General features: G+C 40.2%; 1 protein-coding gene and 1 long non-coding RNA gene across 3 annotated transcripts; both read left to right on the top strand.

The window, feature by feature from the left end:
- Positions 1-1,730: 1,730 nt before the first annotated feature.
- rad21a (RAD21 cohesin complex component a) lies at positions 1,731-10,710 on the top strand. Its single transcript, XM_036558570.1, is given in 15 exon segments — positions 1,731-1,908; positions 3,620-3,804; positions 3,923-4,052; positions 4,211-4,310; positions 5,519-5,546; positions 5,548-5,626; positions 5,827-6,024; positions 6,168-6,290; positions 6,526-6,657; positions 6,820-7,043; positions 7,375-7,528; positions 8,326-8,471; positions 8,887-9,066; positions 9,342-9,425; positions 9,911-10,710. Coding segments are annotated over 14 exon segments (1,914 nt in total). The 5' UTR covers positions 1,731-1,908; positions 3,620-3,660; the 3' UTR covers positions 10,103-10,710.
- Positions 10,711-12,667: 1,957 nt separating this feature from the next.
- LOC118799194 lies at positions 12,668-24,248 on the top strand. 2 transcript variants are annotated; one of them, XR_005006097.1, is made up of 3 exons: positions 12,668-12,771; positions 21,081-21,202; positions 21,445-24,248. It is a non-coding gene; the product is annotated as an uncharacterized LOC118799194 (long non-coding RNA). The 2 variants fall into 2 exon arrangements; XR_005006098.1 differs by having other exon boundaries at positions 12,676-12,771; positions 21,068-21,202.
- Positions 24,249-24,289: the final 41 nt, after the last annotated feature.

Genomic DNA, 24,289 nt, shown 5'->3' with positions numbered 1-24,289 from the left:
TGAAATCGTACATAGTATTTCTAAAACAAAGCACAAAGAAAAAAAGAAAAAAAAGCAAGAATACAAGTCAATGGCTCTCACCTCATCATAAAATCAGTGTGCACAAATTTAACTGACATTCTTATTATTCATTTCATAATCAAATGTTGCAATTATTCCATGTTCCTATTAAAGACATATTACACTGTGCTTTTGTTTCATACTTCTCTCTCCGCCCACAAAATAAACAAGACAAAACACAGCTATAGTTCTACAATAATAATGTTATTTTAGCAAAATAATCTCACCACACAATCACATTATTCTACTGTATTAAAAAACTTTTTTAAAAGACATTTTTATTCATTTCGCATTTTATTGTTTCCAGTCACTGTGATTTTAGCAGAGACAATGAAAAGAAGAGCACATGTGAGAGTTAGAGAGGGATGTCTGAACACCCTCATCCCAGTGTTCCCAGAAAGTATCTATTTTTAAAAAAAGCAGCTAAACTGAATCCTAGCCTGCTAGTGTTTTGTCTCCCTGCTGAATAACTAAAATCCAACCGTTTCCAATACAACCTGGTCTTCATGAATTAGTTTTTATTGACACTCTTCTAACTCAGAAAGGTGGGGTTCATTAAAAAAATAACCTTGCTCATAATTGAGACATGGTAGGGAGCCCCCTAAAGTGACATGGTGACCATTTTTAATAAGGCGTGGCCACAAATTACTATATTGAGGCTACAAATTACTATATTAAGGTCATTAACTACTATACGTAGGCCACAATTTACTATCCCGAGGCCACAAATCACTATATTGAGGCCACAATTTACTATACTGAGTCCAAAAATTACTATATTAATGCCACAATATGGTATATCAAGGCGACAATTTACTATATTGAGGCCACAGTTTACTATATTGAGGATACAATTTACTATTTTGAGGCCACAATTGGGTAAACTGAGGCTGAAATTTAAGATATTGAGGATATGAATTACTATATTGAGGCCACAAATTACTATATTAATGCCACAATTCTGTATATTGAGGCCACAATTTACTATACTGAGGCCAAAAATTACTATATTGACGCCACAATTTATGATATTGAGGCTATGAATGACTATATCGAGGCCACAAATTACTATATTATGGCCACAGTTCGATATATTGAGGCCACGATTTACTATACTGAGGCCAAAAATTACTATATTGAGGCCACAATATATGATATTGAGGCTATGAATTACCATATTGAGGCCACAAATTACTATTTTAAGGCCACAATTGAGGCCACATTTTACTATACTGAGGCCAAACATTACTATATTGAGGCCACAATTTACTATTCTGAGGCCACAATTTCCTATACTGAAGCCACAGAATTTTATCATTTTGAGGTCATGCATTACTGTAGGCCACGAGTATAAGAAAGTTAACTCGTGTCTACAATATTCTAATTCATGGCCTCAGTATAGTGATTTGTGGCCTCACTATAGTAATCCATGACAATTTGACAATCAATTTGAGGCCACGCCTTATGAAAAAATGATCACCATATTACTTTAGAGGCTCCGTAACGCTGTGGTGGCGTTTATGTGTGCTCGTCTCGTAGACCATTTCCGACGGGACTTGAAAGCAACATCACATTAGTGTGCTTTTTATCCAGTGTACTAGAAGGCAAAGCGCAGTTGCTCTGATTGGAGCACCGCCCCGCGCTCCGCTTAGTCTTCGCTCCGCCTGCAGCCGAATTTCGACCGTAAACATCCCGCTGATTTTAAAGCGTCGCTGAGCGGGAGGCGCCATCTTAGCGCGATTCAATGAGAGGGACGAGGAAGGAGGGAAACCGCTTTTAACCTCTCTCCAGCGGGGAAGGGAGAACTTACACCACTCCACACCGCTGCGGAGACATTACAGTTGAATGGTGAGTTTGAGCAGGTTTGTGTCCGTAAGCGAACTGCGGCCTTTTTGGAGCGCTTAATCAAAATTTCCGACCGCTCGCTAGGCTAGCTGCGCCGTCAGGCTAGTTAGAGTCGTTAGCAATTTTAGCATTTAACTTGCAGTTTCGTTCGGTTTAGGTTACTTTACGGACCAAATTAATTAATACCGTTCCTCTTACCACATTTGCATTTTGTTTCCAATGCGCTCGACCGTGTTTTGACGCCAGCGCGTTGTTAGTTTTGAGGAGCAGCTAAGCTAACACTTGCTAATCAGTTAGCTTGTATGCTAGCCGTAGCGCTAGTTTGCTTTTAGCTGCACAGAGTAACTAATATTAATGATCGAGTAAACTTGGCTGATTCTGTTTGCAGTGTTGCTTTTGTTTGTGCGCATTAATGTGTGTAAACTCTTACACAAGAGACCGCTTAGTTAGCTAGTTATCTAACGTTAGCTTCGTGTTTGTTTGTTTTTTTTTCCAGCTAACGCAGACGTACGAGGCTGAAGGCAGCTTCTTGTTCGAATTTTCCCGTTCCACCTTAAAATGTATTTTCCTGTTCCACCTTAAATGGTGCAGCAGTTACTTTCTGGCGCCTTTATTGGTTCGCTTATTCGCCAGCTTCTTGTTCAGATTTTCCCGTTCCACCTTAAACGGTGCAACATATAACTGCTGCGCCATTTAAGGTGGAACGGGACATTTCGAACAAGAAGCTGGCGAATAGGAAGCCAGTTTCAGCCTCGTCGTGAACGTTCGTCGCTTTGCAGCTGGTTGATGTAAACATGCTTGGCGTCATTAAATAATTTCGCACTTTTTAACGATAAGTTAATGGGAGTTATCGAATACTGACCGAAAAGGTCTACATTTAGATTAGTTCAGATGGACGTAGCTGCATGTACGGTGAATTAATTTGCATGAAACGTCTTTCACGCAAAATACTAGAGTGCGTGCTTTAAAGGGGAAGTCCACCGATTTTTTACAAAATCTGTGTAATTCAGAAGTTGAAATGTAAACAAAGTCATTCAGAGAGGTTTTGTGTGAAATGGTGGATTGCAGAGAAACGTACTAACTCAGATTTATTTACAGTGGTGACGGTAGTAACCAGGACTCCAGTTGTCTACAATGCAAATATAGCCATTTTATTTGCTATGCAAAACCACGAATGAATCTACAGATCTCTTCTTAGTTTTTGTATTAATGAAAGTAATGGCCACTCTGGAAAAATTAGGTTTTCTTTTGGAGAATATTTTGCCGTGGAATGCTCTTTATGTACCTCTCTGCTGCGAGTGGCTTAAAAATAAACAGGTTTTAGACCCAAACTACTGTAAAACGGTGTCTCGGACAGCAGCCAGTGCCAACCATTTCATGTAATAGCTGTCTGGGAGGGAGCTTTAGAGGCGTTAAACTTCTGAGAAGTCTAGTTTCTATCACCACCGCTATGAACAATTCTGACTCTATAAAAGCATTTCGCACAAACCCCACATTTTTGATGTTAACTGTGTAATTATACATAAATTTTGTAAAATTAGTGTAACTGCCTTTGCTTGTTGCTTTACACTAAATCTAAGGCTCTTACTAGCAGCTCATAGGGCTTTTTCCTTTTTGAGATTAGCTTTATACTCTTTTAAGATGGGTGAAGATCAGGTAAGCCAGTGGTCTTTTAAGAGCAACAAGTTGCTATAATTTGTTTTGTGTCTCCCAGGTGTAGCAGCCCCTTTATCTTTGAGTGATCTTTGAGGGGCAATGTTTTACGCCCACTTCGTCCTCAGCAAACGTGGGCCGTTGGCCAAAATCTGGCTAGCGGCCCACTGGGACAAGAAGCTGACCAAGGCCCATGTCTTCGAGTGCAACCTGGAAAGCAGTGTGGAAAGCATAATCTCACCCAAGGTGTGTTTTGTTCTTTATTTGGTGTTGGTTATTGGGCTGTAACTGCGTGATGAAACCTGTTGCATGTAAATTTATGTAGACTGTCTTCCCCCTTACTAAATTGGTGCTACTTTTGTAGGTGAAAATGGCTTTGCGTACATCTGGTCATCTTCTCCTGGGTGTGGTGAGGATCTACCATAGGAAAGCCAAATACCTGCTTGCCGACTGTAATGAGGCATTCATTAAGATCAAAATGGCTTTCCGACCAGGTAATGACAGAAATGCGTACCCGTTAGGTTCACATTTATTGTTTTATCTTCTGAGTTTATTGTGATCTACATTCGTTGACATTTAGTACATGAAGATACAGCTGTCTGTGCTAAAGGAAGAAGCATTTAATTTATTCTGAATTGTCTGTGCTCGTCAGGTGTTGTGGATCTCCCTGAAGACAATCGTGAGGCTGCTTACAACGCCATCACCTTGCCAGAGGAGTTCCATGACTTTGATCAACCCCTTCCAGACCTGGAGTAAGTTTGCACGTTGCTGTTGTTCAAGACCCTTTGTTTGTCATGTGATAGAGTCATTGCCTGTTAGTGTTAAAGAGCCAATATCATGAAAAGGCAAATTTTTCATATGTTTTTGACTACAAGAGTGATATAGTACATAACTGTGTTAGTTTCAAAGCATAACATTCACTCACCACTCGTATGGTCCCATGTATGGAAACTGAGCTGCAAAAAACAGCTAGTTTTTTGTAATTTGTAACGTTGTGAAAACCAATGCATTTACAGATCAACCTATTGATTCTATAACCATTTAAAGTTTTAAACACTGACTGCTTTTTGAATGAGGCTTGAGGCTTGACAGCCAGTCAGAACAGGGGTCATTTACGTATGTCTCTCAAACATAGTAACACAACCAAACCATTTAGTTTTAGGGGATGAAGAGAGGTTGGGAAAGGGTTATGTAAAATTAAATATGACTGTTTTTGCTACATAAAAATGACCGTTTTGTTACCAAGTGCATGTCTGAGAACAGATCAAATACAGCATAAATGTAGGACACAAACCCTTAAATGGAGATCAGTAATGTGAGGCAGTTGAGTATTAATTCGTCAAGGCTTAGGCAATGTAAGGGTGGGCGATATGGCAAAAAATTCAAATCATGATACTTTAAGACATTTTAGTAATAAAAAAAATCAATGGCTTCATTGATTTTTATTTAATGTTTCAGAAACTGCAATGCACTAAATCTACTGGTCTAATTATACTGACTTTGTTGTGAAACATGTCAGGATTTAAAGATTACTGACTAATAGTCCCTGTATGCGCTGAAAAGTGTATTATGACATTTATTACAATGCTGATGAAATATTGTATCAGCCACCTCTACATCAGCGCTTACTGTAAATGGTGATTCTACTAAATAAACCAGTTTTCAACCCGGAGGGGTTAATTGCTGGAGTGTTTTCTAGCGGTCTCTATAATCCACTATATAGAATAAAAGAAAATATGTGGAGTAGAAATATTGGAATGATTACCAAGGATTGGTCTTGATAGGTTGACTGTCATGCAAAGGTTTCAGCTTTTTAGTGCCAGTGACCTGTGGTGATACATTGCTTATAGTTTCCAACTTTGAGCTTTGCTCAATCTTAAGTGTAAAAATCATTCTCAGATGCCCTGCTTAAAAGCATCTTTGTGGAATTGACGTTGCTCTGCGTTTTCCCCTCTTCTAGTGACATAGATGTAGCACAGCAGTTTACATCTGAACCAGAGCCGAGTGGAGGAAATCACCATGAGGGAGGAGGTGGGCAATCTCAGCATCATGGCCGACAACGACTTCGGTAAGAATAAATTAAAGTAAATTAACTGCACCTGTGGTACACTTCTGTAATAAATAATTCAGTTAAATAAAGTAGTGGGTTTTTTTTTCTTTTTCATTAATGTTCTATAGCGCATGATCCTAGTGTTATTTTGGCCATAAATCTACTGATGTAGATTGTTTCTGCACCCTGGTAACCTACTGTTTTTGTGTGTATGACAGGTGACTTTGGCATGGATGACCGGGAGATCATGAGGGAGGAGAGTGCCTTAGATATGGACATCATCCACGGATCATCTGCTTCCAATCTTTTGCTGGAGGCAGAGCCTGGCCCTGCCCACTTGCCTGATAAGTCAACTAACCTTGACTATGATGACTTTGGAGAGAACAACCTGGAAAATAGTGATGGCGGAATACTCGGTAAATACTTTGTAGACGGCCCTAATGGTGTGATTTACAGTTAGGAACTTGTTTTTTGGATAAATGGATTATTCTTGGTTGATGTACTGGAGTAGTTCTGTTTGAGTTTTTTTTAATGAATAGAACTATTTGCTTGTTTTTAGTGGATAAGCTCTTGAGCAGTGATGGAGGTGGAGGAATATTTGATGATCCTCCAGCCATCACCGACAGCGTTATGATGCCCCCAGACCACGGAGATGACGATGATGACTTTGACAACTTTTCCCGTGAGCTAATTTTCTTTTACTGCTTCATGTGATGCCATATCAGTTCTATTACCTTTAACTCATTAGTTGTTCATTTGAATTTTGCCAGTTTTGAAGGCTTTGATTCAGGTTTTATAGTAATTTGTTGATTTGTGTTTTAGAATGCGTATTGCTGTCTATCAGGGTGTAGGATTCTGCATCTGTCTAAGTAAACAATGTGCATCGCTTATTCCTCTGTACGATGTTGCCAATTTAGCTGCGGGAGCTCCGGACAGTCCTGATTCGGGCCCTGTTGAGCCCCTGCCCAACACCACAGACCAGACAGAGCAGACCACACTGGTGCCCAATGAGGAGGAGGCTTTTGCCCTGGAGCCCATCGACATCACTGGTAAAGAAACAGCCAAAGCAAAATAGAATTTCTTTGCAGTTTGATGTTACCTGGGGAATTTTCTGGTGAGGAAAAATAAAGAATTGTGCTGTTAAGTGTAGCTCCGCCCCAATGACAAGTGCAGAATGCATGAGATTCTGAAGGTTCTCTCATCATTCACAGTGAAAGAGACAAAGGCTAAGAGGAAGAGAAAGCTGATTGTGGACAGCTTGAAGGAGCTGGACAGTAAGACCATCCGTGCCCAGCTGAGTGACTACTCAGACATTGTGACCACACTGGACCTGGCTCCACCTACCAAAAAGCTGATGATGTGGAAGGAGACTGGAGGGGTGGAGAAGCTTTTCTCCCTGCCTGCACAGCCACTCTGGAACGGCAGACTGCTTAAGGTATCTCAACAGTCAGTCTTACCAAAGTCAATGCTTTCCCTCATTCCATACAGGTTTTTATTAGTTTAGTGTGAGTTCAGTGTGGGTTTCATAGAGCTTACTAGTGTTGTTCTTGACCTTTATGCCTTGTGCTGAGCTGCAACAAATTAGCTCAACAAACGTTTAATCCAGTCTGGTAATACTCATTGCTGGTGTAGTGTAATCCAAGACTTGGAATAGCCTGTGTGTTAAAAGCTGGTATATGCACCTCATTGCCTAAATTAGCATCTGTGCAGAATTAAAAAAAATATGCTGATTCAAGTAAAGTAATGCTAAGCGTATGATGTGGCAGATGTTCACACGCTGCCTGACCCCGCTGGTGCCGGATGAGCTGAGGAAGAGGAGGAAGGGTGGCGAGGCTGACAGTCTGGAGGAGTTCCTGAGGGAGCTTGAGAACCCTGAAGTTCCCCGAGAAGAGCAGTTGACGCAAAGTAGAGATGTTATCGGTAAGTATGTTGACACGTGATGTTGGACAGTAAAGATGAGAGCTTTGAAGTGTCGCATTTGGCCTTGAACGTATGGTTTGAATGGTCTGGCTACTGTCTGCAGCTGTGTTCAGCTCCCAGACAGATAATAGTTGGGTTTATTTTGAAAAGGAGTTCCAGATTGGCCAGGGTTAAGTATTAAGCAACTCAGTGTGACAAGTGGAATTCCTCTGCAGAGCTGACTGTAAATATGTGTAAATGAAATACAACTCACACTTCAATTTGCAGTTGTCCATGGTTGCTGGTGATACCTATTTTATAGTGGATGGTATGTGGCAAGAAAGTTGCATCACAAACTGCCCAACCAGAGTTGTCTGATTACTGGCTTAACATGGGTTTGCAAAGTTATCTTTGGCTCACAGCGCATAGGTAACAAAACATTATGGCGTATGGTAAATTGAAATGTCATAGACATAATGTATATTTGTGTCTTGAAATCTGCACAGTCTTTATGCTTTCTCTTGAGGCACTTATTCATATGCCAGCTCATCCAGAGACGGTGCATTTAAAGATGATGGCAAGCTGAAAAAATGCTCAAAAATTGTTCAGAATATGGCACAGCTGTCAGACAGCTCGCTCCTTTTGCCAGTTTGCTTTTCAGCCTCTTGCCGCTTTACCAGAATTTGTTTTAAGGGGCTGTAATGGGTGTCTAAGTTGCTTTAAATTGATAAAGATAAATTCATACGTTTAGCTGTTGTTTCTCTGTGCAAGTTTAAAACACTATGGAGAGTGAATTTGTATTGTTTTGTCTGTTACAGATCAGACCATAGTGGAGGAGCCCAGCATGCTTCAGGTCTCATCTATCGAGGGCAGCCGAACAGCTCTGGACGAGACTCTGATGCCTCCCCCCTCCAGACAGCGAGGAGTCAAGCGCAAGTCTCAGGAGCCTGAGACAGTTCTGCCGGTGAGTCAGCTAGTGCCAGCTACTCCTCCTCATGCTTATCTTTCCTTACAGGTTTATTTTTGTGATTATCACCAATGTCGGACTCGGACTCTGTTCAAGCCCTCATGATTTGATTCAAAGGAAGATTAGTAGAATGGCAATATGCAGAATAAATTGTAATATAGTTCTTAGCCATGTATATTATTTAACCTCTTACACTGACAGCTTATTACTCAGCTGTTCAATCTAAGGCTTATTATACAATAATGACTATGAATTATTTTGTAACTGCTGTGAAACTAATATTTAATAATAAATAATAATAATAAAATAACATTAGACAATTATGTAGAGTGTTGTGTGTGTGTGTGTGTGTGTGTGTGTGTGTGTGTATAGAGTATGTAATACTATGTTTATTTGTGTGTTGCTTCTGCAGCCAATGGGCATGCTTGATCAGACTTTGCAACCGGTGGAGCAGTCTGTGCTGTCCCAGCAGCTCGATATGCCACAGGTTGACCTGCCACCCGAGGACAGCACCAACCTCTCCAGACTCGTCCCTGAGCTAGACCTGTTGGGAGAGAAAAGCAAAGACAAAGACGACAGCGAGGAGGAGGAGGTAAGAGCTTTGTCACTTGTTAAATTTACTTTGTAGACAAAAAAAGTAAAATTTAGCACTCAGACTAAACATTAAGAATATTAACTTATGGAAAAGATTCAGCAGCTTTGTTGAATGGACGCAATATAATAGGCATATTCAACAGGGGTGTTGCAATGAGGGCATTGCTTGAGAAATATGAGAAGACCAAAGAGCATTTGCCTTTTCACCTCACTCAGTTAGTGTGGCTTTGGAGCTGTCTGATGACAGAATTTGTTATTGTTTGATTTAAATAGGAGGCAGAGGGTCAAGGTGGAGACCAGGACCAAGAGGAGAGGAGATGGAACAAGAGAACCCAGCAGATGCTGCATGGACTTCAGGTATGCCACTGATGTTACTGCAGTGTTATAATGGCATCAAGAATTGCCATCTTCTTCCTATGCTAATCATATTTGATATAGCAGTATATCTCAACATGTCAGCATGAATCAAAAGTCATAACACCTTTGCTTTCTTCATGTTTGCGAGTGAAAAACTATCAATAAGGGTTTATGAGCTAGCTAAGCTTTTTCTTTCAGTAATGGGTGGTTGCAGTAATGGGAGGAGAAATATTATTACTGGTAATACTATTTTCCCTGCCCACTGGTGCAGTTATGTGATCAACAGATAAGTAGGATAAAATCTCTTTAATGTGAATTGGATATGATATGCCTAATATGACTAGAGACATGGTCTAACAAGGTACAATCATGGTTCAGGCTGACCAAGTAGTTTTTGAGGCTTTTGAGACACCGTGTTCTTGCTGCATAATGCAGTATTTTAATGCACGATTCGAAGTCTAATTGATTGCTTTTGGTTTTTGCAGCGTGTGGTGGCTAAAACCGGCGCCCAGTCCATCAGCCTGCTGGAACTGTGCAGGAACAACAACAAAAAACAAGCCGCAGCCAAGTTCTACAGTTTCCTGGTCCTGAAGAAACAGCAAGCCGTCGATCTGTCCCAAGCTGAGCCCTACAGCGACATCATCGCCACGCCGGGACCACGGTTCCACATTGTATAGATCTGTGTTACTCTTGTTTTAGTTGTATTTAACACTTTTTACTGTTCAGTTTTCTTTTTTGTAACTATTTTCAGCTTGTTTTAGGCCAATTTTTATGCATTTGAATCAAGACCCCTTTTTGATCATGCAGAGATTGTCCTCTACATAGCAGGGAGGGAGGTTTGCATGTCGTTCCTTTTTTGTACTCCTGTAACCTCAGTTGAACTTTTCAACCTCACTTCTTCGTTCCACCGATCATTTCTGTTTTATTATGTTGGTTTTACCCGCTAGGTTTTACAGTTTAAATACAAGTAGAATAGGTGTATACATTTTTACCTTTTTGATAATGTCACATTTGAGACAAAGGTTTATTTTTGGAAGCTGTGGTGTATTTGAATGATGCAGAAGCTCAACATTTTGTATCTCTTTTAATGATGATGGTTATTAAAGGATTATTAAAACTCTACAGAGATTGGGAACTCTATGCACTTAAAGATAATTAATAATAGCCTTCCAGCTGAGTTGGTATTTCAACTGATGTTAAATTGTTCTTAATCTTTCGATAGTATTACACTTTGTACAACTCTGTCAAACACCCCCAGTTTCATTTAATACAATATAAATTTCAACCTGGAATATGGTCATGTCGTTGACTTCGTACTTGTAATTTTGTGCTGCTAATTATAGTCTTCTGTCTGTGTATGTTTGTAGTGTTAGTCAAATTAAGTTTCTGCTCTGTAGCCTTGGCCTTCAAAAACTACAGCGTACTATCAATATTTTAGGATTACTGAGGTTTTACTGTGTACAACTAAACGTGTGGCCTATAGTGACCTAAACCTCTCAGGAAAAAATTGTTCAGCATGTATGTGTGATTGAATTAAGATGTAAACAAAGTCTTTAAGAGTGGTTTGATGTAAAATGGCTCACTGCAGGGAAACTTAACAACTGATTTATCAGCAGTGGTGGTGATAAGAACCAAGAATGGATAGCTGACCAGGCCAGTGGTGCCAGTGCTTGGGGGCCTGAAATGTTTCAAACACTAGGGACAACCTACTGCAGGTGTAAACATCAGATGATCAAGTAGCCCTTAAATATGTACATTTTTTTTTTTTTTAAACGTGAAGACAATGTTTTCTAAGGGTCTCAAGTTTTATCTGATTTATGATTCATGGGATAAAGCTGTTGCCACCCAATGTGATGATATTTTGCCTTACAACGCCCTGCCTGTATCTCTCTGCCATAAATAGATTTTAAATTATGATCTTTCAACCAAAATCTTTAAACTATTGTAAAACAATGGCAGCATAGGACAAACAAAGGAAGCATATTTGGAAGCATTTAATGTAATAATGTTTGAGTTAGCTTTTGGAAGTATTAAACTTTTTGGATGTCTGGTTCCTGTCACCACTAATGTGAAGACTTCTGGAACGGAGGATTCCACATCAAAACAGTCTGAATGGCTTTGTTTACATCTTAACAGTTAATTTTGCTGAATTATGCTGACACTTTGAAGAAATCGTTAAAGGGACAAAGTTCCCTTGAGCTACATTTGCTGTCCAGTTGTAATCTGGGCCGTAGGTCCAGGGTGCCATAGGGTATTTGAAAGGTTCACTCTTTCACTTGCTCCCTGTGCCCTATGCAGAAAAATCCACAAGTATTGCAAAATACCTAGGAAAAAGTAGTCATGGCTGAGTACACTGCCCTATCGGTACTGAGTAATATATTCTGTTACAATACATAAAAAGTAATGTATTTAGAATACATTTATAATACATCTTTGTAAGATGCATGGGAAATACTTCTAAAATTTAATTCACACAGTTCTTTGAATCCAGTACAACACTGATGCTAAGTTTATCACTCGCAAAACTTGTCCACCACTAAAAAGTGTTCAGTTTGATCATTTCTTTCAAAGAGCTCAGTAACACTGAAATTAATAACTGATCATCACATTGATTTATCAGTCTACTCAGGCTTTAGCAGAGCTCAGTAACACTGAAATTAATAACTGATCATCACATTGATTTATCAGTCTACTCAGGCTTTAGCAGAGCTCAGTAACAGATTAATAACTGATCACAGTGATTTATCAGTCTACTCAGGCTTTAGCAGAGCTCAGTAACACTGAGATTAATAACTGATCATCACACTGATTTATCAGTCTACTCAGGCTTTAGCAGAGCTCAGTAACACTGAGATTAATAACTGATCATCACACTGATTTATCAGTCTACTCAGGCTTTAGCAGAGCTCAGTAACACTGAGATTAATAACTGATCATCACATTGATTTATCAGTCTACTCAGGCTTTAGCAGAGCTCAGTAAACAAGCACACACAAGTCTTTGCTACATTCGAATTATTAAAGTTTTCTGTATTGTTGTTTTTAGCAGTTGCAGTTTGATATCTGGGAAGCTGAGGCCCTCTTAGCCCCCCGCTTCTTGCCTGCCTGATTTTTTCTATGTTAGACGCTCTAGAAAATGTAAGAATCCCAAAAATAGTCCACTTTTTAGGGAACCAGGCGTTTGAGCCGCAGCCAATGTCTTCAACTCAAACCGGAAGTAGCTTCATAAGAACACCGGATACAGCCGCGCGCCCGCTTCCACTATGGCAGCTCGTATAGAGTCAACAAAAACCACAGCTTCAGTTTCTCTGGATTCGCGGCTCAGACGGGTCCAGACAGAGGGGCTGGTGAGTGTCTGAGTCAGTACAGATTAAAACCTCAGAGGCGCCCGTTTAAACCCGTAAAGCTGGGCTGTTCTGAGAGGAGCTGCTGAGCTCAGCCTGAGTGAGGAGTGCACTGATGTTTACAGACCGGAAGCCGCATTTTCAGGGACCCAACACTCCCACCAGCCATAACATTAAACCTCTCCTCCACACTCACTGTCCACTTCAGCTCCACTCAGCCTATAGGAGCACTTTCCATGAATAGAGTCCAGTTTCTGTACCACTGTCTTCTTAAAAGCAGTAAAATGACTGTTGTCGGGTTCTTTTTTATTTCTGTGAAAAGTGAGGGACCTGTACTTTAAAACAAACATGAAAATTGGCATTTAAATGATCACCAAACAAGTAAAATGTATGTATCCCCCTTTTAAAATGGTGATTTTGGGCTTTCCCACCCACTTCTCTATGAAATATAGGTATTGTCCAGTAACATCATAATAACATTGGGCCTCATTCACCAATATTCATCAATAATAAGTTATTTCTTAAATTTGTTTTTGAGAAAGATCCTTAAAAAAGTCTACACCAGGTTCATGGTGTGTTTTTAAACTGTAGAAATGTTCACTCCTTTGTGCTCTTGAGTGTAGATTCTGTTTTTATTTAATTTCAGAATCTTGTAAAAGTAACTGGATTTTATGAAGAAATTTCTTCGACGGTTGGTGAATGAGGCCCAATGTTATTTGCTTCATTTCCAAGCAATTTAATGTCAAAATGATTTTTACCCCCATTCATTTATTTAATTCAAAAGTCATTTTAACCTGTGTCCCATTTTATACATGCTGTTACCCAAACCTGTAAAAAATGGAAAATTCTGTTTATGATATTTACAGGAATTTACATCATTATGTTGTTTTCTGGAGAATGACCATCAGGCAAGTCAGTATTCTTACTCATTCTATTCTCAGTTGATTTGGCTGCATGAGTAAAGCTTGACCGTTCAAAATTATTGTCAGAAAAAAGAATATACTTTAATACATTTATGGAAACAGTTTGGTTATTAGTAGTTGGCATGCAACAACTAACCACTCCTGAGTGCTGTTTATTTAGCCAAATGTTGCAGCCCATTTTAAATCTTAAATTATTTTAAATGAAAATGGCTTGAAACACATATTTAAATGAAAACATTTTGGTTAAAACAATTTTTCATCTCTCCCATCTGCAGTATGTTGTATACTTGATATGTTTTTTACTGCATAATATTATCATCTTAATGGGTAATATAATCTGCGTCCAACCCTGTTTCTCACCTCACTGCATTAACCCTTGTTGTTCAGTCATTTGTAATTTAAAAAAAATCTTAAAACATTTAATTTAGTAGGTTTTGTTACCAGAAATGTGAATTTAGTGACAAGAATCAATAGTTAAAATTACTAACACAAGAAAATTGCACTATTTATTGGTTTAAAATTTATTTTTATAAACTTACTCAATGGTCACTTTATTAGGTACACCTACTTTGTTTCTACACTTATTGTGCATTTTATCAGCTCCACTTACCCAGAAGGATGAGCGGTTTAGATGATGGATGGATGGATGGATGGATGGTTGGATGGATCAGCTCCATTTACCACATAGGACCACTTTGTAGTTCTACAGTTACAGACTGTAGTCCATGTGTAGTCCACTTTGTAGTGAACAGTGTCCACTCACTGTCCACTCTATTAGACTCACCCACACACTATTGTAGATGTAAATTCAGAGACGGTATCTCATCTGTTGCTGCACAGTTTTTGTTGGTCACCCTCTAGTCCCTCATCACTGGTAACAGGACACTGTATGCTGGATATTCTCAGTCCAGCAGTGACACTGAGGTGTTTAAAAACTCCAGCAGCACTGCTGTGTCTGATCCACTCGGACCAGCGCAACACACACTAACACACCACCACCACGTCAGTGTTACTGCAGTGCTGAGAATGATCCACCACCTAAATAGTACCTTCTCTGTGGTGGTCCTGTGGGGGTCCTGACCATTGAAGAACAGGGTAAAAGGGGGCTAACAAAGTATGCAGAGAAACAGATGGACTACAGTCTGTAACTGTAGAACTACAAAGTGCACCTATATGGACAATAATGTAAAAACAAGGAGGTGGTTTTAATGTAATAGCTGATGGTTGTATGTGGTGAAACATGGTGTCTGTGAAGGATCTCTGAGCTATGATAAGATGGGGTTGGGTGGAGGGGAGGTAAAACATGCTCTTATTGGTTAATGTAGAGCTGTATGGTGATTCAAATTTAAATGCAATTATTTGTCTATAAATTAAAGTCCAGGCCAAATTTAGGTCTCATGATCCAGCACATCCATTTTTTTTGGACTTAAGGCTTGAATACTGAATGTAGTCTGCCGGACTGACAGGTCCACTTAAATTAAATAGTTAGACAACATTAAATAATGTGGAACATAATTAAAAGCGATTCCACTTTGCATTTTTATTTTAATATGAAAGATTCATTGTTCAGCACTAGGTTCATATTTATGGGAACTGTGGGCCGATATTTTTCATGTATGTATCTGCTGAGGCCTGTACAGTAACATTTGTAAAATGTCGACAAAGAGTGCATTTACATGCTCATCAATAATATGATCATTATCAGATTTCTGCAGTTATTTGATATTTAAGGGGTCGTGTAAATAACATGCTGATCATGCGTGTTCTCCATTGGAGTGATGCTGAAACCAGCTACGTACCTGACTAAATGGAGTGTTTCAATACTCTTCATCTTCTAGATGATGTGTGTTTATACTTGCCATTAAAGTGACTCCAAGTTGGGTGGCACGGTGGCGCAGTTGGTAGCCCTGTCGTCTCACAGGTTCGATTCCCTGGCCGGGCGACCGGGATTTTGTCTGTGTGGAGTTGCATGTTCTCGCCGTGTCTGTGTGAGTTTCCTCCCATAGTCCAAAGACATACAGTCAAGCCAGTTGGACATGCTAAATTGCCCCTAGCTGTTAATGTGTGTGTGATTGTATATGTCTGCGACAGACTGGCGACCTGTCCAGAGTGTTTCCTGCCTTTCGCCTAGTGACCACTGGGATAGGCTCCAGCTGCATTTATTAGTAGGTTGCAAAGCAGAAATCTGATTATTGTCTGACTCATGTAGACCCACAGTTATCAGATATTAACTGAACAACAGTTCTTTTTGTTTTCTGCTGATACCAGTATGATTCTGATATCATTATGCATATTATTTTCCCTGCCCGCTGGTGCACGCTAATCAAAATGGGAAACCACACATTCCATCTTTTAAATTATTTCATGTAAATCAAGCTGAATCTGACAAAGAAAATAAACATATTAACATGAAAAAAGGTCAGTTTTGATTTCAAGCTGACTTTAATGTTGTCAGCTCAGTGAAAAGCTTTGCTGCTGCATGCATTGCTGAATAGAAGAAATTTCTCCCATTGCCAGCAGGGGGCAGGCTTGCCTCAAAGTTCATGGCCACTCTTGCAGATTTGACAGCAGAGACTGGTTACTGCATTTTCAAACACTCAAGATGTCTAATGGGGCACTTCCATCAGCTTCCTGAGCGCGCTTCATCCCAGTCTACAGCCTTGTCGGCTGCATTTGCGTAGGCCTTTTATTAAAGCCTGGAATAGTTTTCAAAAAGCATCAACAGATTTCTTCAGCTGGCAGACTAGCTTTGGCATTTCTGACGCTCTGAAAGGCTGTGTACACATACCTGTAATTACTTCTTCTTTATTTGCTTGCTGTCTTTGATAACTAGAGGACTAGAAGAGTACAGTAGAATGAAAGTGAGTCTGTGCGGAATGTGATAAATAAATAATTCACCTGCGCTCCTTTGGAGTACAGTAGTTTCTTTACGTTGCATCACTCCTTTGCTGAGCCATGCTTGTAATGTGGGCCACAAATGTTTTTAGGCCATGCTGCTTTGTAGAGATGATTGCTAGGAAAAAAATTCCTTTTAGAAATACAGCCAGGGGGTGCTTCGTTTGGTGGGTCCGTTAGCTGTGCTTTCGGACTCTCTTGGGTTGTGTTTCCAATGAGGTAGTGCACTCTGTTGTCAGGACTCAGGTGGTAGGAGCTGGACGGAGTGGAGCTGAAGCCTGGCTGCTGGAACAGATGCTGTGGTAAACATTCAGATGCTGTCGCCCAGCTATTATGGGGTAAGAATGGTGGGGTTGGATGACGAGCTGGAGTTCACCTACCTGTTCAGTCGATGGTGGTGTGATTATGAGTCTGGAGGATTGGGGGGTATGGCAAAAATCTAAGAAGCCATGTAAATTTTTCTGATACAGATCCTGAAACCTTACATATTGGCTGACATGATCAACTGTGTTTTCTTTGAAAACTAATAAGCTTTATATGCAGAGCTCACATTACTCAAACACTGGTTCTTCAATGGTTCTATTTAGAACCAGGAATGCTATATAGAACCATTTCGAGCTTAAATGATTCTTTGCATTGTAAAATGTCTCTTCAGATTGATGGAGATTATAAGATGTTTGAGAAGGGTTCAGTATAGCACCAAAAAAACCTTCTTCAATTGTTAAAAGATTGACACCGTAAGGGTAGAAGAACCTTTTTGGTGCTATATAGAACCATTTTCGAAAAGCTTCTATATAGAACCATATTGCTGTTGTTGGAAGAAAACATCATATCTCAAAAATACTAACTTTACAGGAGAAGGAAAAAACCTACTTTACTTTTAATGTAAGTCAATGGAACCAGACGTTTTTTCCAGATCATTTTGGGTCATTTATTTTAGTCCATTCAACATGAAATTTGCATACAATGTAAAGGGGAACAAGATACTTTTGACTTATGTCAAAAACTGAAAAAAACATCGAAAATGGAGATACGAGGTTTTCTTTCGACAACAGAGATATACAACACAATCTCCATAAATGTGTTGAACCATTTCACCATAAGTAGAACCATTGCCTTTACTAAAGAACCCTTAAAGAACCATCTTTTTTAAGACTTGTGACATTATCAAGGGGTGACTGATTTTATAAAATGCTTAACTTTATTTCGCTTTGCATTTTGCAACACTACAAACATCTGTGCCATCTTTAGTCTTGTGATCTTGTGACTTGGCCAGATCAGATTTTGGTGTTTAGTTTGCCTCTTTAGTCACATCTGGAGATGTGAAGCTAATATGGCTAGCAGGTTAAAGAAACCTGCACCAAAAATGGACAGAAGTGCAAACAGGCTTCATGATGCTAGTATCATCTGCTGTAGTGACTAGTAGCTACTACTGTCTACTAGTATGTCAAACCACATACGTCCGTTTGCAGTTACTTAACAACCTGATCGGGTTTGAGGCCAAGTGTGTGATCCAGGGCTTGACATTAACAGTTGTTCAGTTGCTTGGTAACCTGCTTTAATCCATTGGCAACCATTTTGTGGCCTCTGTTTGCCCCCCTGGCATTCACTTCAAGACCCAGAGAACCTAAATCTGTGTTTTCTTTCTAATTAGGTTAATCTTGTTCTTGCAGGGAAACAGTGAACATGTATCATGTTAACCCCTTAATAACCAATAAACGACTGATATATTTCTCTCCTCTCAATGTAAACTGGGTGGTCCTAATCATCCGTAAGCATTTCCCTGACCAATCACAAGGCTGACGTCTCTTGCCCCGCCCACACAAAACAGTTTCAGAGTCAGAGAAACTTAGCGAGCTAAAGCTAACCTGAAGTTCATCTGTTCCTTCATTCATGTGTTGCTTTTGTTGTTCCTTTGCTGGCTCATCTTTCTGCACGTCTGTTCGTCCATGAATTTTTTTTGTCCAGTTACCGTCACATAAAAGCTGCCACGCCCACACAGTCCTTAGATAGCTCTGATCTGCACTTTTTAAGCCATGTTTTATCATATTTATATCTTATATTTTTCATTGAAGCTTTGCTGTATCTTTAACAGAAGACTATTTGTCTCGTACAAACATTTTTATATTTCACTCTGTGCTTCCTGGGACTTTAATTCTGCTCAGACAAGAAGACAAACATTTGAGGTGGAGAGAATGGAATCAGATTCGGTTTATGAGGAGCCTGGCCCCTTTCTTATTTCCCCCGTTATATCAAAAACAGGGCTGCTAAACAACAGAGGTCACCTACGAGCGAGTCCTCAGTGAATTGGGGGTAAATGGAGCTCAACAGCTAAACGAAAAGTTAAAATAGTTTCTAATTACTTGCCCTGAACTTTCCTTTAATTTTAGAAAGTAGAGGGATGTATGTCACTAATAAAGCAAAGAAAACTTACCTGTTTGTTTCCTTCTTTTTCTACAACAAATGGGTTTTGGGAAGTAGGACGCTGGGATTACTGCTACTGGGTGCTTATTGGTTGGCGAGCCGAGCAGCTCATTAGCTGTTTGCGCTCACTGATGTCATGAATGTACATGAGGCGCCATTTTAAACTCATATCAATTGAGTTTAAAAGCGTTTAAAAATATAACAGCAGTGTTATGTTTTATGCTATCCAGTGTTCAGGATATTAATGTATTCTTTTACATTAAAAATGTTTAAGGGGCTCCCGAGTGGCACAACCGTCTAAGCGTTGGCCCTGTCATCAGGAGATCGCGAGTTCGATCCCTGGTGATGCTACAGCCGTCCGTAGCCGGGAGTCCAAGAGAGCACAATTGGCCTCGCTCTCTCTGGGTGGGTGGGATGGCCCCTCCTTCTCCCCCCATCACTCAGCGCGATGCTAGTCAGCGCAGGCGTCTGTTAGCTGACGTAACAGATCTGGCGGTTGGCGCTTTCCTCCGAGCGCGTTCGGCTGTCCAGTGACGTTGCGTGAGCGGCAGTTCGAAAAGAAGCGGTGGTTGGCTTCACAGGTCTCGGAGGAAGCCTGTGTTAGCCTTCACCCTCCTAGCGTTGATGGCATCGTGTGATTGGGGGAGTCCTAACTAGCGGGTGGAATTGGAGACGACTAAATTGGGGAGAAAAATCGGGTAAAAATTAAAAACTATGATTTTGTTCAAATGCTCCATCTTAACCCAATCATTTTGGACTCGCTCCAGAGCGCCCTCTAGCGTTTGAGAAACCTGGAAGACATAACAGAGTGGTAATTCTCCTCTCTACAAGTTCTCTGATGGAATCAAACGTTCTGATGTGTTAAGTGAGGACTTTTTCAAGTAAGTTAAAAAGAATTTAACTGAATGCAAATGTATACGACCCTTCCATGGAATTTGCTAGGTTTGCTTACAGATCAGTTTCTTCTCAGGAAATTCAGTGATTGAAGAGCTGTGGAGGTAGGTCTTGTTGCCTCCTGCTGTTGGTTGGGTGCAAGCATCCAGTCAGATTCATTACACCGAAATGCACAGTGAAACTGTAGCAAATCCAGGTGTTACTGAATTAATGATGCCCATGTTTTTCAAGACTTTGCCAGAGCCAGTCATACGCATCAGTGGAGGCAAAAGCTGAGCTCAGATTGCTGGGACTGTAATGAAATAATGAAGGACCTCCTGCACCGAGAGTTTATTGCCTTTTAAATTGAGAGAAAACATCCAGATTGACACTGACAAATGCATGCAAAAGATGACAACATAGTCTGTAAATGCAGGATTTGAATTGTGAACCCGACTACAGGCACAGAGCGACTTGAACGGTTAGATGAACTACCATAATACAGCCTAAGCTGATTGAACAAAGAATGATTGGGATACAAATGGCTGGTCATTTCTAATCAATTGGTCTTTATTTTCAGTTCTTTTTATTTGTGCATTACCCAACATCTGTGTAAATGTCTTTATAAATCGGTCATAGGCTCACGCTCTGGTCTGGCATGGTGACCCATGAGGTGACTGCTGCCCAGTGGTGCTCAGCAATGGCTTTAGATGTGTTGTTTGCCCCTATTTGTAGGGAGCTTCGCCTTCCATTTCATTTGGGGAAGCAGGTGTTTGACTAGCGTCATAAATGATTTAGCGGATCAACGCTTTTTCGGAATACCCGTGGAGTGGCACCTCTATTTGAGATGATAAGCTTGGCAGGACTGCGCTTCAAGGGAGTTAAGCTTTCGGCTCTTTCCCTCTATCACCTTAAAGCCTGTTTCAGGATCACAGAGAGAAAACGACTTCATAAACAACCTTTCATCCCAGGGTTTGTGTCTGGGACTGAGTACTGCAATTCAGTTCCTAGACAGCACTGACAGAATCAAATCAGTTCTACCAAGTGCCCAAACGTCAGAGGGTTCAGGGCTTGTGTTCGGTATTTGCCACTTATAAATTCTGGTTATGTAACTGAAAATAAAGCTGGCAAATCTGTGAATCAAAAAATGTTGCTTCAACAAACCTTTTGTGACATCTGATAAGCTCTTTGCTACAGGCGGAGTGAGGAGATGGCAATAAGAAGAAGAAGAAGTCCAAACTATGGCAGTGCTTTTAAGAATACGATGGTGATGACTTGAAGTGAAAACTGGCGTTTGAAGAAGGGCCTCTACCACCGAGGTGTGCTTGATGGTCATCACATTGGCTTTTGTGCGTTTACATGCACATTATAATTCGATCGTTGTTGGATTTCAGCAGTTATCTGATTATTCAAGTGTTTAAGTAAACAGCATACTCTAATTTCTTAGATCGGAGTAAGGCCTAGAAATCTTATGAAGAAAAAGAGAGCTAACTGTTAGCTCAGTAATTGTGTTTTTCAGTGCATGTAAGCCCTTACTCTGATTTCTTTCATTTTTTTTCAGGCTGCGCATGTGTGACAACAGAGCGCCATCCTGTAAACAGCAAGCAGCGTTTAACGCAGCACCTGTGAGATGGCAACAAAGCACTTTTGGAGGGACGCTCAAACCATCTACATGCTTGATGAACATACTTGATGAATAGACGTAAAATTGGTGATGTAAATTTGTATTTCCCGGTAAAGTGACTTGATGTTTATTTAAATTTTACGTTACATTTACGCTTCACAGCTAGAAGAGCCTGGGTTCGATTTCCTGACTGTGCGACCAGCGTCCTTTCTGTGTGGTGTTCTCCCCGTGTCTGCGTGGGTTTCTTCCGGGTTCTCTGGTTTTCTCCCACAGTCCAAAGACATGCAGTCAGGCGAATTGGAGATACTAAGTTGTCCCTAGGTGTAAATGTGACTGTGTATATCTGTGTGTCTGCCCTGTGATGGACTGGCGACCTGTCCAAGGTGTTTCTTGCCTTCCTTCCAATTAGTGCTGGAACAGGCCTGTTTGAGCCACATAGAAAGTGAATGATTCATGTTATATGGTTGATCTTTAAGAGGAGCTGACAGTATGTCCCATAGTAAGTACTATGCACATGTTTGAAAGTAAGGACGGAAATATGATGCCATCATTATTGTGATTAATTTCATCACAATTAGGGCTGCGCCGATATTTTGGCTGGGATTTGTGGGTTGATGGTGACATCTGAAATTTGTTATGTATATGTTATGTACAATGTAAAGCCTGCTTCTGTAGAGTTACAAATGTGGTAAAATGGATAAAATGCTGACTCTCACGCTTCCTGGTTCTGAGTCGGACTCTCACCTCACTACAACCTCCAACTCCCAAGATCCCTCAGTATGTCGTGACTCTGTCAACCAATCACCAGTCTACTAGAAGATCCAAGTCACCTGAGTACTGATGGTCATCACCTATAGAACTCTGTATTTAAGCCTGTCTGTCTCACTGTTACTTTGCAAAGTATTGCCCCTGTTCTGTCAGTGCATACCGAGCCGTTTTCTTGTTTACTGCTTATCCCAAGTTGCTTTGTTTCTCTTTTGTCATCTTTTGGAATCTCCCCTATTGTCTTTGTTCACCTGTTTGTTAGATGTCTTGGTTTCGACCCTTGCTTGTTTATGACTGTTTTGCCTGCTCCCATGTACTGTGTTTTTTCCTACTGATTTTTGATCTGGTCTGGTGTTAACCTTGTCAACTGTTGCCCAGTGTTACACTGACACATCCCAGCATCGGCAAAACATTCTTCTATTCCGGATTGCAATAAATGCATCATCAAATATCACTTCAAAATAGCAGTCAAACCTAATCATCTGTCATACATGTTGACCCTGAGTCCTCAGTCACAGTACACTTTTCTGAGTAAATCATGGGTATGATTGGTCCTTCTAGAACGCCGAACAACTGCTTGAATCATAAGAGAGACCAATTTAGACCATTGATGTCAGCTGCTTTCCGCTGTTTTGGCCAAGTCCTCCCAAAAGCTCAGGCTATTTTAGAGTTTATTTTTCACCTTGTGTTGATCGCGAACACACGGTTCAGCAGAACCATACAAAAACCTAATTGTAACGTTATGCCAAACTGTTCTACATCTAAAAATACAGGGCTCAATCAGGCTAAGGGCACAGCGAGCTGCACCCCTGTTAGACCTGACTGCATGTCGAGAAGGCCGTAGAGCTATGAGCTTTATTCAGAAAGCAGCTCTCCCACGGACAGCATAATGAGACAGTAAGGGTAATTGTGTTTCCATTAACCCTCTGGCTCTCTCGGACTTCCGTGCGCCGGCCAGAGTGCTGTGAGTGTGACCTGTTACCATGGAGGGCAGTTCTTATACAGTGATCTCGCCCTTCAGCCACTTTACCAAAAGCGAAAGTCTGTGATCTGCCTTTTACTCTTTTACGTTCTCTAATCACTTTCTCCGTCTCTCTTTCTCTCTCTTTCTGTCTCTTGCATAATTGGGAAAATATTCACTGACTCTCTTGTTAACTTCTGTTCTAAACGTGTAACCTGTCTGACCCTGTGCTTTTTCGTTTTCGTCTGTTTCTGTAATGCTCTCTGCTTGCCTAAAAATGTTTTTTGTACCTTGCCGGAACGCGGGGTCAAGTACACTCACAGGAAAAATTGTACTAAATGCTTTAGTTTGGGGTGGTAACCTCAAGGGTATGTCAGCAGTACCTTTAGTTAAGAAACACAACTGCTCCATATTCCATTGCAGCTATATTTTTAAGTTGCATTGACTCTGTATGCTCTGTCTTGACCTTTTTTACATTCATAACGGTAGCTGTAACTTACATTTTAAGGTTATTTTCGAGTACTTGTCTATTTCAGCTGGGCGCGTATCGCAGATTGCTTTGTAACAGACTTAACAGTTGATTATCAACCTCGATCAAGTAGTTTAGGATTTCCTAACTTGAGATGAGATGCTAATAAGAGTCCTAAATTAGGATAAGACTTGCTTCCGAATTATGAATTTGTGAAAAGATCTGACAGGTAAAAATTGAACTTGATACAAAAATATAGGGAGATTCTATAAAACAGCCCCTGGTTAAGAAGAGATCTTGTTCAGTGATGCACTGAAATGAAGGTTCCTGGTTGAAACTGAAACCAAAATTGAAGACACCTGGCAAATTTTAAATTTGTCGTTTTATGTATGCTTTTGAAAAAAAAAGGTTCTAAAGGCACTACTTATACTAGATAATAAAGAAAACACCTTTTATTATTGACAAAATCTGCTTTCAATAGGACCTAAGTGAGCTGACAAATAATATATGTACATAAACGTTTTTCCCCACCGTTTAAAATGTAATTTAATTTTAATCTCCATTTCTCATTTTTGTTACTGTTCAAA

This window comes from Colossoma macropomum, unplaced genomic scaffold (assembly GCF_904425465.1).
Source record: "Colossoma macropomum unplaced genomic scaffold, Colossoma_macropomum, whole genome shotgun sequence".
In the NCBI taxonomy this organism is placed as follows: domain Eukaryota; kingdom Metazoa; phylum Chordata; class Actinopteri; order Characiformes; family Serrasalmidae; genus Colossoma; species Colossoma macropomum.
Note: the sequence above shows the minus strand (reverse complement) of the source record. Positions and strands in the feature narration are given on the sequence as shown.